This window comes from Megascapheus bottae, chromosome 8 (assembly GCF_031878675.1).
Source record: "Megascapheus bottae isolate mThoBot1 chromosome 8, mThoBot2.hap1, whole genome shotgun sequence".
Taxonomy (NCBI): Eukaryota; Metazoa; Chordata; class Mammalia; order Rodentia; family Geomyidae; genus Megascapheus; species Megascapheus bottae.
Genome location: NC_143516.1, coordinates 54239171 through 54256106, shown reverse-complemented (window position 1 = coordinate 54256106; position 16936 = coordinate 54239171). Strand labels below are relative to the sequence as shown.

General features: G+C 43.7%; 1 protein-coding gene across 1 annotated transcript in view; it reads right to left on the bottom strand.

The window, feature by feature from the left end:
- Positions 1–11466: 11466 nt before the first annotated feature.
- Positions 11467–16936, bottom strand: part of Gabrr2 (gamma-aminobutyric acid type A receptor subunit rho2) — a 31342-nt gene continuing 25872 nt past the window's right edge. The window contains exons 8-9 of the mRNA XM_090337708.1: positions 15017–15213; positions 11467–11778 (exon numbers count right to left, since the gene is read on the bottom strand). Of these exons, the coding sequence (XP_090193834.1) occupies positions 11467–11778; positions 15017–15213 (509 nt within the window). The remainder of the gene's footprint in view (positions 11779–15016; positions 15214–16936) is intronic.

The window sequence follows — 16936 nt, the reverse complement described above, 5'->3', positions numbered from 1 at the left end:
AGCTACACTTTTTACACTAATTGGCGATCGAACCTTGTGGATTTTTCTGCCAAGGATGGCTCCAAACTTTGATTTTCACATGTCAGCCTTCCTTCTGAGTAGCTAAGATTATAGGTATGTGCCCCTGTCACCTACTGTATACTCTTCAGGTTTTAAAACAACTCAAGTCAATTAGGACCATGTTTAATGAATCATTTTAGGGGCCAAGTGGGGTTCTGCTCACAAATGAAAAGACTACTTTTCTAGTAGGCTCTGAAGGTAATTTAGGTAGCACATTGAGCATTGTTCATAAATGTCCAATTTTAAGAAGAGACTACTCAGTTGGGCGTGGTGGCTAACACCTGTAATCTTTGCTACTCAGGAGGTTGAGATCTGAGGATCACAGTTCAAAGCCATCCTAGGCACTAGGGCACTAAAGTCCATGAGACTCTTATCTCCAGTTAACCACCAGAAAAACAGAACTGGTGCTGTGGCTTAAGGGGTAGGGCGGTAGCCTTGAGCAGAAGAACTCAGGGACAACACCCAGGCCCAGGGTTCAAATCCCACACTGACAAAAAAAAGAAAAGAAAATATTGCACATTGTGTATATTCCAATGTGTGTCGTGTGCTTTAGTTTTGATATTGAATCGACATCTTTCTGAATACTAAGGAATAAGACCACTTTTAGTTTATTTTTCTTTTCTTTTCTTTTTTCTTTTTTTTTTTGCCAGTCCTGGGCTTGAGCTCAGGGCCTGAGCACTGTCCTTGGACTTTCTCAAGGCTAGAGCTCTACCACTTGAGCCTCAGCACCACTTCCGGCTTTTTTCTATGTATGTGGTACTGAGGAATCGAACCCGGGTCTTCGTGCATGCTAGGCAAGCACTTTAACCACTAGGCCAAACTCCAGGCCCTATTTTTCTTTTCTTTTCTTTTCTTTTTCTAGTACCAAGAGTGAGTCCCAGGGTCTCACGCATGGTAGGCTGGTGCTCTGCCAATAAGCTGCATGCTCAACCCTGACCTTGATTTTGAAAAGTCACTTTATTTGCTCTGTGGGTAATAGAAACAAGCAAGATGGGGATAGGAAGAGTGGGCTTCTGCTGAAGATGAGGTGAGAAGTCATAGCTTGTGCCAGGTGGATGAGTGGATGTGTTGCTCATAGTGTCCAGAATTTAGTACGTAGCCTGTATCTTAGTCTAGTCCTGCAGAAGTGGTGCAATCCTGCCCCTTCCTGTGACAGAAGTCATTTAGCCTCTTGTCTATAAGGTTGGAAGAATGGAGGAATCTACATTTCAGGTATGCCATAAGGATTAAATTAAACAATACAGGTTTGAATAGTGGGGGAGCTCGTTAAGTCAATTTGTGATATTAAATGGAGACTGAAATTATACTGTCAGATATACAGGTGGAGAACTGGGAAGTGACGTGGGGGTTAAATGTGAGAGTAATGTTTAGTGTGAAGACTTTAGAATGGATATGGTCCACAGTAGAACAAGAAAGGAAGTTTGAGTCTCAAAGAAAGCCAACATTTAGAGCATTGTTATTGGCCTGCTGTTTCAGAAGTGAAGTGGTATTACACAGTGTAGAGCGTAGAGTGAGGAGTCATCATTGTCTCCCCTCCCCCCGCGTGCCCCCCCTCTCCCCTCCCTCCTCTTTTTTTCCTCCTCCTCCTCCTTTTGCCAATCCTGGGGCTTGAACGCAGGGGCTGGGCACTATCTCTGAGCTTTTTGTTCAAGGCTAGCACTCTACCATTTGGATCCACAGCCTTTTCTGTTTGTATGGTACTGAGGAATCGATCCCAGGGCTTTGTGCATGCAAGTAAGAGTACATTTCTTTTTGTCACTCCTTCTCTGTTCTCTCCCAGTTTTTTCCCTCCCATCCTTACCCACAAGTAGTTTATGTTCAATGTCTAGTGAGTACCACAGCTCTATTTTTTCACCCTTTGTTCTTCCATTTCTGTGCTGAGTTTCTTTATAAAATAGAGATAAACTAGCTCTGCCCAAAGGTAATTATAAGGTATTGCAATTTTTGTTGTTGGTCCTGAGATTTGAACTCTGGGCCTGGGCATTGTCCCTGAGCTCTTCAGCTCAAAGCTAGCACTCTATTCCTTGAGCCACAGCACCACTTCCAGTTTTCTGGTGGTTAATTGGAGATAAAGAGTCTCACTTTCATGCTTTGAACTGTGGTCCTCAGATCTCAGCCTCCTGAGCAGCTAGGATTATAGGTGTGAGCCACTGGCACCTGGATTTATTGCAATATTTTGTTTGAGTTTGTTGAGGATAAGAAGTATGTTCAGTGTCTTTGACAGCTAAATAGAATAGAATGAATATGAGACCTATTGGGATCTAAGTATCATTTAGCCCTTAAAAAAAAAAAAAAAAAACAACCTTATGAGAGGGCTGGGAGTTTGGCCTAGTGGTAGAGGTCTTGCCTAGCATACACAAAGACCCGGTTTGATTCCTTGGTACCACATACATAGAAAAAAGCTGGAAGTGGTGCTGTGGCTCAAGTGGTAGAGTGTTAGCCTTGAGAAAACCCAAGGACAGTGCCCAGGCCCTGAGCTCAAGCCCAGGACTAGCAACAAACAAAAACAAAAAAATACTTATGAGATAGATTCTGGTTTTTGTCACTCTAGGTGAGGAACTTAGGCATAGAGAAGCTTAATTCAATGACATGTGGGTGGGAATGGAGGGGGAACTTGAATCCATTTGGCATTCAATAAATCAGCAAATAAACATGATCCATACAATAAAGCGCTAGACCCAAATTTGGTTCAGAATTGTGCTCAATGAATAACATTGTCTCTGCCTTTTGAGACGCTTGGTTGTATTTATTTCATTTTCCTAAGAAAACAACACTTAGTCAATGTTAGTATTAATAAAAATGCAAATGCTCTTTAAGGGGGAGAATATATCATGAATATTAAAGTTGGGACTACATTAAATCAGAAAGTCTGGACTGGGGGCTCAGGCATCAATACTTTTTTAGAAATTCCCCAAGTAACTAATGTGCAACCAGGACCAGGGAAAGAGCAATGATGGGTAGAGGACGTGCCCCAGTGTGCGAGTGCCCCAAGGCCTTGGGCCTTTGAGTTGATGCATCTGGGCTGTAAAAAGGGGAAGGCATCGGGGTAGAGTGGGTGGGCAGGGAAGCTAGAGAGAGGGGTCAATGTTTGAGCTCAACTTCAAAGGATAAGCATAGCTCTCCGACTCTAGTACTAAAGGCCTGGTCTGTAGATTAGTGAGACCCAACATTCGGGGCTTCCTAGAAATGCATACTCCTTGGGTCTTCTGTGTGTGTGTGTGTGTGTGTGTGTGAGAGAGAGAGAGAGAGAGAGAGAGAGAGAGAGAGAGAGAGAGAGAGAGAGAGAGAGAGAGAGAGAGAGAGAGAGAGACAGAGAGAGAGAGAGAGAGAGAGAGACAGAGAGAGACAGAGAGACAGAGACAGAGACAGAGAGACAGAGACAGAGACTCCTGGGACCTGAACTCAGGTCTGAGCACTGTCCCCGAGCTATTTTGCTATTTTGCTTAAGGCCAGTACTCTACACCACTTGAGCCATAGCTCCACTTTAGTTTTTTGATTGTTAACTGGAGATAAGTCTCTTGGCCCTTACTTTCTGGGTTGGCTTTGAACTCTTGAGTAACCAGGATGACAAGCATGAGCCACCAGTTCCCAGCTAGATCCATAACTTGCATTTTGCCAAGATATGCAGGTTAGTTGTGTGTACATTGAAGTTGGACATGTTTAGTTGAACATCTAAGGTGAAAAAGAATGTCTGCCACCATAAACTTCAAAATGTAATGTCTTGAGGATGTGCACAGCCTGGGCCTCTGGGCCTGTGGTCTCTGCTGGGGTGGGATTTAGTTCTTGGTGGGAACAGTCCAGCCCGTTCCTCCACAGACACATGTGGGGCACACAGCTGTCCTGTGGACACCATTATCTGTCGTGCTGCACTGCCTGGAGACTGGCAGTGGACGGGGGCAACAGCTGTTTCCAATCCAGTGCTAATCCCCTGTCACAGCCATCTGTTCTTTCGCAATGAAATGAAGAAAAAAAATATACTGGAGGCATCTTAGATAGTGACTGGTGGTAAAGATGAAATTCTGTGTGTGAATTGGTTAAGTAGGTAGTACCACATAAACAGCAGAAGCACTGGAAGCCATTCCACCACAGGCCCGACTGAATCACTCAAGTCTCTCAGAGCCAGTTTCCAGCGTCAAGGCTAGCATGGCATCTTAGATACACTTGAGCGTGTCCACAAGACAATGTGGGTCACTCTTGCTAACACCTTTCAGCACAACCTAGAGTAGTGTGTATTTCCTTTTTCTTCCTTTCAACTCCTTCAATAGCCATCCAAAGTAATGAAATAGCTAATCATTGCCTCAAATTATGACCAAAAGTGGACAGTTTCACATCAAGTCAAACGATCTTAAGGTGTTGAATAGCAAGCAGCTCAGTGTACAGGTATGTAACCAGTGTTTCAGGTGAAAGGAAACAGGGAAGATCTCAGAGATGCAGAAACCACGTTCCATCTCAACCTAGTCTTTCTAGGTTCTTGACATCGTCACAAAAGAAAAGTTTAGAAAGGAGGAGGGAGGGAAATGGGGACAAAAACATCAGAAGAGGTATCAATGTGTGAGAAGTAACGCACCTACTATCTGATAAATATAACTGTGACCTCTCTATACATTATTCCAATAATAATAATAAAGAACATCTAAGGACCAAAATTTATGGCGAACTATGGTATAAATTTTTGCTCCTGAAATAAAAAAAAAAGTTTAGAAAGGAGACTGGATAAGGAATGAAGAAATGTTTTGGTACCAAAATTAGTATCCAGAATTAGTACCCAAATATTTAGTATCTCAAATTTTGAATAGCATCTTATGGGCAGATTGTGGGCAAATTAGTAAAGAGGAGGATGATTCATTAATTAATTTTTTTGGGGGGGGGGAGAAACGTAGGAAATTTGAAGAATAGATCAGGATTTTCCCAGAATAGGGTTTATAGCTCATGTCTGTCTTTAATAGGGTTTACAAAATAGATCATTGTGTCAGACAGATGATGAGAAGAGCCAAGTTTGAGAGTTTGAATCCAAGGAATTCATCTGCATGGGCCATGTTGGTTCCAGACAATTTGGGGTCTCTTGTTTCTACTGTTGAAGTGGACACACAGTACCTGCTGTAATACGGCTCTCTGCACCAGGACTTTGCCTATGTTTGTCAACCTAGTCTACTTCAGGGGAAAAATGCTCCCTACCATAGCAGGGCTGATGTGAAACTGAACTAAAAATATAGCATTTATAAGTATAGCATTTAGCCAGGTACCAGTGGCTCATGCCTGTCATCCTAGCTATTCAAGAGGCTGAGATCTGAGGATTGCCGTTCAAAGACAGCTCAGACACAGAAGTCCATGACGGTCTATCTCCAATTAACCACCAGAAAACTGGAAGTGGCGCTGTGGATCAAGGGGATACAGTGCCAGTGTTGAGCTGAAGAACTTAGAGACAGCTCCCAGGCCCAGAGTTCAAGCCTCACCACAGAGGAGGAAGAGGAGGAGGAGGAGGAAGAGGAGGAGGAGGTGGAGCATACCTGTACTAGTATTCTCATAGTAGTGTTACTTCTCTGAGTAGTTTTCCTTCTCATCTAAAATTACTTCTTCAAAAAAGCTGCTGCTGCTGCTGCTTCAGCTCCCCTTTCTTTTCCTCCTTCTCCTCCTCTTCCTTTCTCCTTCTTCCTCCTCCTTTTCCTCCTCTTTTTTTCTTTCTCCTCCTTCTCCACTGGTCTTTGAGCTCAGAACTTCATTGCTCTACCCTTGAACTACAAATCCCTAGTCCTTTGCTCCTTAGTTTATTTTTTATTAGAGTTTCCTATTTGCCATAGATGTACTTCCACCTTCTGACCCTTGTCTCACTAGTAGCTGGGATTCAAGGCATAATCTCCATACTTAATCTTTTATTTTATTTTTATTTATTTATTTGGGTTGTGGAGCTTGAACTCTGGGCCTAGGCTCTGTCCCTGAGCTCTTCAGCTCAAGGCTAGTGCGCTACCATTTGAGCCACTGTGCCACTTTCAGTTTTCTGGTGGTTAATTGGAGATTAAGAGCTTCATGGACTTTTGTACCCAGGCTGGCTTTGAACCCTAGTCCTCAGTCCTCTCAGCCTCCTGAGTATCTAGAACTACAAGAACTACAGGAGTAAGCCACCAGCATCTGGCTTATTTTATTTTTTAAGTTTTTCTGCTGGTACTAGGGATTGAACTCAGGGCTTTGTGCTTACTAGGCAAGTAGTCTACACTGTCTTGCCACTTCTGCTCATAGTCTTTAGCCTTCTCCGTTTTAATTGGTTATTATTTCCTCCAGCCTCACTCTTTTTACTTGAATTCCCTACCTTGTAGTTTTTGTGATACAGCAATCTTCTGATTGGCTGATTGGCTGACTTGTGGCCTCAATCAGTCTTCCTTGTGCCTCAACATACCTCCACAATCTTGTATCTGTAGACTTCATTCTGTTTTCCTCCTTCAGGAGTTTTGTTCTTCCATAACTCCAGTGAGCATGTCTGGGAGTGGGAAGTATTTATCTCACTCCCAGCCCATCATTTGCAGCTTGTTATTTAATATGCCCCTTTCCTTGTCAAACTCCAACCCCATCCTCCTCCATACCAGCTCTTCTCCTGACCTATGGTCAGTCAGCATACAGGCTGAAGCCCTCTCACCCAGTCAGCATGAGTCATCTCTGCCATTCAGCCCATTCTTTTCCTTTTGCAAGCAGCACCATACTTTTCAATCCATGGCTTTCCTTCTGAAGAGATTTACAAAAAGATTTAGCAAATCAAAGTGACTTTGATGGTTGCTAACTTTGTCAACTTAATCACCTCAGGGTGCTTTGATCATCTTGCAATGTGTGTGACCCAGATCAACCCAATCAGATTCTTTCCCCAGGCTTATTCTAAATTGAAGGATACTTAATCCTGAGGTCACAACAGGACAAAGCTAGGTAGGCTGTGATGTTGGGAGGTTTACTCTCTTGCTCCCTCCCTGCCTGCCTCCCCCCCTTCCAGGTGAAGAAAACTTGACTACAGAGAGAGAGAGAGAGAGAGAGAGAGAGAGAGAGAGAGAGAGAGAGAGAGATACCAGGAGACATTGCATCCCACTTCTAAACCTGTAAGTTCCCAGTGTATCTCTGCTTCCTATAAATTCTCTTTTGTTCTATAGACCCTTATAATTTTGTTCCAGTGACCCCCCCTTTATTTAATATCTTTAGAGTTTCTTCAGTGGCAATTAAAGGGTTTAAAAATATGCCAGTTTGACTATTTACCATAGCAAAGATATGGAACCAACTCAGATGCCCCTCTGTAGATGAGTGGATCAACAAGATGTGGTATTTGTACAAAATGGAATTCTATGCTGCTGTCAGAAAGAATCGTCCCATTTGTAAGGAAATGGAAAGACTTAGAAAAAATCATATTAAGGGAAGTAAGCTAGACCCAAAGGAACATAGACTCGATGGCTTCCCTCATTTGTAATAATTAGTACACACCTTGGACTCTCCTAGCAGAGGATTACAATAGCGCAAAACCTAGATACACAAGCCATATAGGATGAGGCTAAATGAAAGGACCTCCAGGATATGGAAACAAGAGCCATATAATGTGTGATTGTTGTTCTTAAGTACTATATTATTTCTCATCTCTTCTGTTGTTTCTTGGTTATTCTCATATTGTCACAGTATTTTACCTTGTTATTTGGTATATTGTATATACGTTTATTTGTTTATTTGAAATAGGAAAAGGAAGGGGAAAACAAGATGAGGAGAGAGGCTGGGGGAGGGAAATGGGGACAAAAACATGAGAAAGGATAGCAATGTTATTGAAGTCATGCACCTTTTATCTGGCAAATATAACTGTAACCCTTCTATTAATTACAATAAAAAAACGTAAAAATAAAATAATAAAAATGTGCCAGTTTTGTACTGTTGACAAGTTAATTTTTCCAAAGTGCTATTTCTTCTCTACTCCAAAAACCTCCTTTCTCTGACTTACTTTTTCCAATCTCTCTTTTGTGTATTACAGATGGGGTGTGTGCACTGTCCTGAACGTATCTGAGCTTTCCTTCTCTAGTGTTGTCCCTTCACCATCTCTTCCAATAACTGAAGTTGCAACTGTGCATTGCCCCAAACTTTCCACACAGCACTTTTCAAAGCTTATTGCTCTTTCCCTCTTTTAACCTCACCTAGTGTAATATAAGCTTGTTAATGGCTCGTGGTGCTTTCCACTCATTCATTTGTCTGCTACTATCCTGTCTTCCCAGAAGCAGACTTTGAAAACAAACAATAAACACTGCCCCTTAATGTTAACAAAATATGTTCAGCCACCAGCTTTTGTATAATAACACCCATTGCTTTAGTTCTTTTTAAATATATTTTTATTGTAATTAATAGAAGGGTTACATTATATTCACCAGATAGAAGATGCATTGCTTCACAAGCATTGTGCTTTAATTCTAATATGAACTTTTTTTTTACAATTTAATATTGGTTTAAAAATCAAGATTAAGTTTTTAATTATTGCCATGCCATAATATTATTAGTGGAATTTTTATCTCCTAGGAATCCATAAAACATGGAGTACATCTTACATTTGATCATATTTTGGAATCAAGTACGGCTCAAGAATTTCTGATGAATGTTTGTGCCTCCATCTTCCTGCCTGTAGGGGCAGCCATTCCACACTCTCAACGTCTCTTTAGTTCCACTTCTGCTCCCATTAAGGCCTCTAGTTCATCTCTTTTAATTTCCTGTTTTTCTTAAGCAAAGTCAGAGACTAGTACACCATGTTGGTATTACCATATCATGGTCCCACAAGAGAAAACACTACTCAGGATTCCAGATATGTTTTCTATAGAAGTAATTTTCAGTTAAATATATAAGCTAGCAAAAAATCCACTTTATTTCTTTTGTCAATAGGCAGCCATGCTATATAAGCCACAACTGAGGAGGACAACATAATCAACAGCAGAGTAGTATTGGAATTAGGTAAGACTTACAATCAAAGCAACAATATTTAATCTCAATGTAATTCTCACTCTTTGAGTAGAATTGTGGCTTGGGAGAGTCTCTAGAAATTAAAGGTTTCACAAGTCCAAAGCCCCGTACCATCCAATTATCCTGTTTTACAAGCATATTCTTGGTTGATCTATGGTGCTGAGAATCCAGTGGTCTTGGGCCAGACGAGTTCATGGAGAAAAAGATGTCCTCTTTAGCCCTGCATGTGAGGGGTCCACCACAAACCATAGCACTGTGGAAAGAGATCATCCCTCCACAGCCTGAGATCCAACCAAACTGAATGTGTTTGCCACAGAAACATCTGTCTCTAGAGTACTGGCTACCAGAGGTTCCACCCCTGGAGGATATGCTATGGAGCTGTACCATCTCCACAGCAGCCACCAGGCCCCATGGCTCTGAGCACAGTGTCTGAAGCATGGGTAGTTCAACTGAAGACCTGAGTTTTCTCTTTCTTCCTTCCTTCCTTTCCCTCCTCCTCTCCTTCCTTCCTTCTTTCCTTCTCGTCTTCCTTCATTCCTTTGTTCCTTCCTTCTCACCTTCCTTCATTCCCATACCAGTATTAGGGCTTGAACTCAGGGCCTGGGCACTGTCCTTGAGATGTTTGCTAGTTTGGTTTTTTTTTGGGGGGGGGGGTTGCTCCAGGCTAGCACTCTATCACTTGAACCACAGCAGCACTTCCAGCTTTTTCTGTGTATGTAGTACCAGGGGACAGACCCCAGGGCTTTGTGCATACGAGGCAAGCACTCTACCACTAGTCCACACTCCTGGCCCTTTTGCTGAAATACCTAGACCTAAGCAAGATGCTAGTAGTGAGAAGAATGGCCTTCCGTGGGCAAGGGAGCCCAGGTGGACAGCCCCTCTCACTCCCCAAGCAGCCTTCTGACTCCAAGTGCTGTGGTTTAAAGGAAGGGTCCCCTATTCAAAATGATGTCCTACACACCACCTAAAATTCTACTAATCAGAGATTCACTTAAGTAATCTAGCAATCACACATAACAAGATAAGGGAAATGGCCATTGACAACTTGGTATTGAATGGACAGATCAGATTGCCTTCCTAACTCTGGACTTAGCTGCATTATAGAAAAAGGTCACTAACATGTGATTAAAATAGGCAGGCTCCTGGGGATGGAATCTGGAGATGATGGTGATGATGGTGATGGTGATGATGATGATGATGATGATGATGGTGATGATGGTGATGATCATAAATGTGATGATGATGATTATAGTGGTGATGGTGGTGGACAGTGGTGATGGTACTTAACATTGCTGCTGAGGAGGAAAGAAAAGAATCCAGAAACAGGTAAGATCCTGTCTGAAACAGATTGCCACAGAAGCCCCCTTTTTCCCAGCACCAAGTATGTTGTTGTCATTAATTGCCCAGTCCTTATCTTCCCCAACCCTAGACTTGTGGCACACAAGGAGAGGAGCCCTGCTCTGGCCTCTGGAAAGCCTCCTGAGAGACTGGAAGTGGGTTTTTTGTTTTGTTTTGGTTTTTGTTTTTTTGTCGATCATGGGGCTTGAACTCTGGGCTTGGATGTTGTTCCTGAGCTCTTCAGCTCAAGGCTACCACCCTACCCCTTGAGCCACAGCACCACTTCCGGTTTTCTGGGGGTTAATTGGAGATAAGAGTCTCAAGGTCTTTTGTGTCAAGGCTGGTTTTGAACAAGATCCTGAGATCTCAGCCTCCTGAGTAGCCAGGATTACAGGTATGAGCCACAGAGCCCAGCTGGATATGCTTTTCTACACACAGCTGGCACAGGTAGGAGAGGGAGAAGGAAAGGGAATGCTGAAGTATGTTACAAAATGAGCAGCACCTAGAGGAGCTGCCTGAGGGAAAATACTATTTGTCCATTTCCGTAGCTCCTGGCACAGGGTAGGACTTCCATAGAAAAGGAACAGTTGAATGGATGAATGAATAATTGCCTCTAATAGAAAATCTCATGCGGTATCAGATTCACCTGGGCCAGATAATATCCTGTCTAGGATCTGAGATTTTTTCCTTCCTGGGTAGGCACTTGAGTCTCCTCGCATGGATTCACGATTTTGTTGTTGTCGTTATTGTTGTTCCTGATTTCTTTTTTCCTACCCAGAATTCCCTAAGCTTATCCTTCATTTTCCTTTGCTCTCTACAATTGAAGTCTAGGCTTCATGAGGCTCTCAGAACATTTGGGAAGCATTTGAGTAGCTTAAAAAAATAGGACAGGAATTTTTCTAGACATATTTATACTCAAGAGCAGAAGAAGGTTGTGTTGAGACATGGAAGTATGACACAGACAAGGTGTGAATGTGGTTGGTGGGAAGTGCAGCTGGAGGCTCCTGACCTCAGACAGAGGTGCTGCCCGTGGTGTCTGCTGTAGATGTGGCCAGCAGTCCATGTGTCCACTGATGAAATCCTTGCCCTCTCCTGAGCCCGGCCTGGGAGTCCCTAGGAAAACACTGACCAATAGATTAAGTTGAAAAATATGTAGAAGGCAGGAAATATCAGCCTGGAATATTTGTCGATGGCATGGGTATTCTGGAAGATACGAAGCCCCATCTGGCCCTTGAGGAGCCCCTTCTTCCTGGAGGAGCTAGACTCACTGCTCAGGGCCAGGTGAACCACTATTTTGTCTTGCCTTTCTTCTTCTGGCAGAATATGACTTCTTGGGTATCCAGCCAGACTGTTGGCTTCAGACTCACTGTAGCTTCCATCTAGCATCATGGTTCTTGAATGAAGCATTCCACACGTGCATGGGAACTGTAGGCAGCAAAGACAAAGGGTTCAGTGAGGCCTTGGGAGACAAGCAGAGCCCCAATGGTACTCAGAAGTGAAAGGAAATCTGCCTAAACCATGTGCAGACAGCACATTCCCTGGTGCAGCTGCTGGACAGCCAGAATTGAGAATGTCTCTGGAAGCCACCCCAACTGCAGAAGCCAAAACCAAGACAATTCTGCTACAGAATTAACTAATCATAGATGGTTACTCTGTAGACCATGCCCAATATTACAAAGTTCTGTGTGTCAGAGCCAGGAATTGAGGGGGCAGGGGTCAGGAGAGGTACTATTTTGTTTTAAGACAGAATTTAACTCTGTATCTCAAGCTGATCTCAAACTCTCAAACTTCTAGCCTCCCAAATTCTAGGATTTCAGGGGTATACCACAAGCCCAGATTTAAAGCCAGATATTCCGATTCTAGTGCAGGATTCCACCTCTTTGTGCATGAATTAAAAAGAACAAAACACATGAGGAGGGAAGAGAATATAATTCAGTGATAGAACACTTGCCTATAGCATGCATTAGGACCAAGGGTTTTGTTTTGTTATGTTTTGTTTGCTTTTGTTTTTGTTTTTGTTTTTTTTTGCCAGTCCTTGGGCTTGAGCTCAGCCTGGGTACTGTCCCTGAGCTTCTTTTGTTCAAGGTCAGCACTCTACCACTTGAGCCAAAGCACCATTTCTGGCTTTTTCAGTTTATGTGGCACTGAATTATCACAGCAGCATCAAAGTTGGCTGGGCAGACAGAAACAGAGATAGAGAGACAGAGATAGAGAAACACATGCAGAAACACACAGAGAGAAACAAAGAGACACACACAAAGACAGAGACAGAGAGAAAGTTATTAGGAAGAAGACTATTTGGGGCCAAAAGTGTGGCCTACCTAGTGGTATGGTGCTTTTCTAGTATGCACAAACCCCTGGGCTCCATCCCTCAGTACCACATACATAGAAAAAGCTGGAAGTGGTGCTGTGGCTCAAGTGGTAGAGCTCTAGCCTTGAGGAAAGCCCAAGGACAGTGCTCAGGCCTTGAGTTCAAGCTCCAGGACTGAAAAGAAAAAAAGACTATTTTCATTCCAGGTGCCAGTAGCTCATCCCTATAATCCTAGCTACTCAGGAAGCTGAGACCTGAGGACTACAGTTCAAAGCCAGCCTGGGCAGGAAAGTCTGAAAGACTCTTATCTCCAATTAACAGAACCAAAAGTGGCCCTGTGGGCTCAAAGTGGTAGAGCACTAGACTTGAGCAAGAAAGCTCAGGGCAATGCCTAGGCCCTGAGTTCAAGCCCATGACTGACCAAAAAAAAGGAAAAAAAAAAAAAAAAAAAAAAAAGGTACCCTTAAGAGTTAAGAGTTGGGAGCCAGGAGTGTGGCCTAGTGGTAGAGTGCTTGTCTAGCATGCATGAAGCTCTGGGTTTGATTCTTTGGTACCACATACACAGAAAAAGCTGGAAGTGGTGCTGTGGCTCAAGTGGTAGAGTGCTAGCAAAAGAAGCTCAAAGACAGTGCCCAGGTTCTGAGTTTAAGCCTCAGAACTGGAAAAAAAGAAATAGAGTTAAGAGTTGGGCTCATGCCTAGAATCCTAGGTACTGAAGAGGTCAGTAGAAAAACTGTGGTCCACAAAGGCACCATACCTATGTGTATCTGATCATAGAAAATAATGTGTATCAAAACGAACTCCAGAAAATGGAAACCAAGATTATTTTTCTTTGGTGCTGTTGTCTTTCTTTTGTCTTGTTTGCTCATGTATCTGTCTTTGGGAGGGTAACAGAGGGCACAGAAATGATGGGAACACATGGTGACCAAATGCAGCAGCACACTCACTAGACACTATGTTGAAAATGAACTATATAAGTTGTGGGGAGAGACAGGAGGGAAAAGCAGAGAGAGTGAGGGAAGGAGTAACACTTCAAAAATAAATGTACTCTTCAGCTGACTTATATAACTGTAACCCCTCTGTATATCACCTTTACAATAACTATAACAATAAATATTAAAAGAAAGAAAGCGTGTGGTCCAAGGCCAGCCCCAGTTATGTATAAAACAAAGGCTGGTGGTATGTACCAAGTGGCTGGAACTCAGGTGCTGTCCCTGAGCTTTTGTGTTCAAGGCTAGCACTCTACCACTTGTACCATAGCTCTACTTCTGGCTTTTTTGCTGTTAATTGGAGATCACAGACTCACAGACTTTCCTGCCTAGGCTGGCTTTGAACCATGATCCGCATATCTCAGCTTCCTGAATAGCTAGGATTACAGGTGTGTGCCTCTGATGCCTGCCTCAGGTATATTTAGATTTAATCACACCCAGACTCATAAAACTGATAGGTACTAACAGTGGGGGATTATTTAGTTATTTTTATTAGACACAGGGCTTTTCCTTGCTCTAAACAGAAATTCTTTCTGGAATGGAAGCAGACTTTTCTCCTAAGATTTGGAGTTAGAATCAGGAAATGCCAAAGATTATGACAAAGACATTTCTTTTCCATTTTGAGCTTATTCTTGAGAAGAGAAATCTGTACGTGGTATGTTAGACATGTCTAGATAATCACCCTGAGCCAGTCACCAGTCACTTATAATCGTTGCTAATCAGGAGGCTGAGATGTGAGGATCATGGCTTGAAGCCAGGGCAGGAAAATCTGTAAGACTCATGTCCAATAAACTACTCAGAAAAAGCAGAAGTGGCTTTGTGGTAGAGCATTAACCTTGAGGAAAAAAAAAAAAACAACAAGCTCAAGAATAGGACCCAGGTCCCGAGTTTAAGCCCCAGAACTGGCAAAAGAAAAGAAGTGAAAAGAAAAAACCGGTAATCAGCTAATACCTTCAAGCTGCACTTCCCCGCATTGGAAGCAAAGGTTTCAAGACAATTCCCACCTGAACTATCCCTGCGGTTCTTACAGTGCTATAGATGGTGGCATGGGAACGGTTATCATTTCTTTGTAGATGAGGAAATTGAGCCAATGTAGGTGGCTAGACCCAACCTCCTGTTCCTTGTCTTTGAACGAAGACTTTCTGCTGTCTGGAATTCTTTGCCAGCAGCTGTTCTAAAAGAGGCCAGTCCTCTTTGACACAACCATCTCTGCTTTCTACCTGTATTACGCCCATACCAGTCCTTTCCCACCAACGTCCCCTTGTCTTCCAGCCCATCGCCCTGGCACAGAGGAGGATGTAAAGGAATCTTGTCACCTGCCCACAGTCCCAGCCCCAGGCCCTTGCCCTCATGGTCAAGTTACCTTCTCCCGCAGCTTCCGCTCCTTCCGCTCCCGCACGGTGGTCAGGTAGTTGACGGCTGCGTACTCCAGCACCGAGAGGAACACAAACACGAAGCTGACCCACAGGTAGATGTCCACGGCCTTGATGTAGGACACGCGGGGCATGGAGGCGTTCACTCCCGTGATGATGGTGGACATGGTTAGCACCGTCATGATTCCTGCAAAAGCCAGCCTCAGTTTCCCTGCAGACAGCAGCCGCGCTGGGCACACGTCTCCCAGAACCCATCCCACACGCTCTACATCCCCCATGCAGCTGGTGTGTCCCCCCACACTACCTCTCTTACTTCCCTCACTCTTCTCTCAGGACACTGGGGAGACCCGCCTTACGGTGACAAGCGAACAGGGGAGGAAGGCTTCTGCAAGTCCTGACGCAGATGTGGGGCTAGAAACCTGACTGGAGGGCAAGTGAGGCTTAGTGGTAGAGTGCCTGCCTAGCATGAAGCCCTGGGTTCCATTCCTCAGTACCACATAAACAAGTAAATGGAAGTGGCACTGTGGCTCAAGTGGTAGAGTGCTAGCCTTGAGCTAAAGAAGCTCAGGAATAGTGCCTAGGCCCTGAGTTTAAAGACCCAGAGCTGGGGGGAAAAATCTCACTCAAGTAAACTTTAAAGGAATAGGCAGAACTTGGTGCATGTGGCTCACACCTGTAATCCTAACTACTCAGAGATCGGAGGATCACAGTTCCAAGTTAGCCTAGGCAAAGCAGTGTGAGATTCTTATCTTCAATTAGGAAAAAAAAAAAAACAAACCTAGTAGAGCTGTAGATCAGATTAGAGAGTATAATCCTTGAGCAAAAAAGCTCAGGCACAGTGTCCAAGCCCTGAGTTCAAGCCCTAGGACTGATAAAAAAACAAACAAAAACATTTCACTGGGCCCAGTGGCTCACGCCTGTAATCCTAGCTACTCAGGAGGCTGAGATCTGAGACTCAAGATTCAAAGCCAACCCAAGCACAAAAGGACCTGAGACTCTTTTTTTTTTTTTTTTTGCCAGTCCTGGGCTTGAGCTCAGGGCCTGAGCACTGTCCTTGGACTTTCTCAAGGCTAAAGCTCTACCACTTGAACCTCAGCACCACTTCCGGCTTTTTTCTATGTATGTGGTACCGAGGAATCGAACCCGGGTCTTCATGCATGCTAGGCAAGCACTTTAACCACTAGGCCAAACTCCCGGCCCCGGACCTGAGACTCTTATCTCCAATTAACCTCTAGAAAATGGGAAGTGGGGCTTGGCTCAAGGGTAGGGCAATAGCCTTGAGCTGAAGAGCTCAGGGACAACGCCGAGGCCAAGTTCAAGCCCCATAATGCACAAAAACAAAAATTAAAAACAAACAAACAAAACACGACATTTCTATGAGGTCCCTGAAGATTGCAGACATTCACAGAAGGCCTGCCATGCCACTTTCTTGGGGCTCAAGCTAACCTAGTCCACATCACAAGAACGGGTAGTAAATTCACACTCTGGAATTCAGGACCTGGAAAAGGCTAAAACCATAGCTCTCAACAATACAGGTAAAGCCTCCTTTCCCTGAAATCAAAAAAACCACATACTTTGGGCCCTCAGGCTGTGTAGACAAGGCCAGTCATGGAAGGTTTGGGATTTGCACAGTGAAGTTATGACATTTGAAGGATCTTCTTATTTACCTAAGTACTGAGCTCCAATGCTAACCAGTTGGGTAAGTCTTTACCCCAAATAGGCTATGGCTTTCCGAGTGGATGCAATCCAACTGAGGGCTGTTTAAACTCACTGAGAGGCTGCCATAGTGCAGTACAGGAAAGTGAAGAAGCACCTGAAGGGTGGGCAAGAGGCAGGCCAAAATGTTCCCTTCCTGCCTCCAACAGCCCATCAGTGAAGACCTCTGAAATATGACTTCATCTCTCCTTTAC